Source organism: Apaloderma vittatum, unplaced genomic scaffold (genome assembly GCF_000703405.1).
Source record: "Apaloderma vittatum isolate BGI_N311 unplaced genomic scaffold, ASM70340v1 scaffold26987, whole genome shotgun sequence".
Taxonomy (NCBI): domain Eukaryota; kingdom Metazoa; phylum Chordata; class Aves; order Trogoniformes; family Trogonidae; genus Apaloderma; species Apaloderma vittatum.
In genome coordinates, this window is record NW_009727167.1 from 17,647 (window position 1) to 18,213 (window position 567).

At 60.7% G+C, this 567-nt stretch overlaps 1 protein-coding gene across 1 annotated transcript in view; it reads left to right on the forward strand.

Annotated features, from left to right (window-relative positions):
• LOC104277057 (chromodomain-helicase-DNA-binding protein 6-like) overlaps window positions 1-567 on the forward strand; it is a gene marked incomplete at both ends in the record, with an annotated part of 29,063 nt that overhangs the window by 16,866 nt on the left and 11,630 nt on the right. Inside the window, 2 exon segments of the mRNA XM_009873589.1 lie at window positions 3-45; window positions 226-408. Of these exon segments, the coding sequence (XP_009871891.1) occupies window positions 3-45; window positions 226-408 (226 nt within the window).

The window sequence follows — 567 nt, forward strand, 5'->3', positions numbered from 1 at the left end:
TGCATCATCTTTGATTCCGACTGGAACCCACAGAATGACCTGCAGGTAACGGGATGAGACAGGGTGGGCTGCTGGGAGGTCCTGTAGCATGACTCCCGTCACCCATGCGATCCAGGCGGGGAAGGGCAGCGGCACTGACCCCACTGGACGCAGGGTGCAGTGCTGGCAGAGCCAGCAGGAGTGCTGGGCTCACTGTGCTTGATGCTGTGCCCTCTGTGCTCCCAGGCTCAAGCTCGCTGCCACCGGATCGGGCAGAGCAAGGCGGTGAAAGTCTATCGCCTCATCACCAGGAACTCCTACGAGCGGGAGATGTTTGACAAGGCCAGCCTGAAGCTGGGCCTGGATAAGGCTGTGCTGCAGGACATCAACCGCAAGGGCAGCACCAATGGGGTAAGTTGGCTGTCAGAGTAGGGCTGGGCAAGTGGCACTGCGGGAGAACTCTCTTCCTTCCCCTGCAAGTCAATTTTTGGGCTTCTCTGCCCTCCCTCTTGGGGCAGAGGGAAGAGCCTTGTCTTGCTGTGCAGTGCCCAGGGCGGCCGGCCGGGTGGGTGATGCCCCCATGTTTTT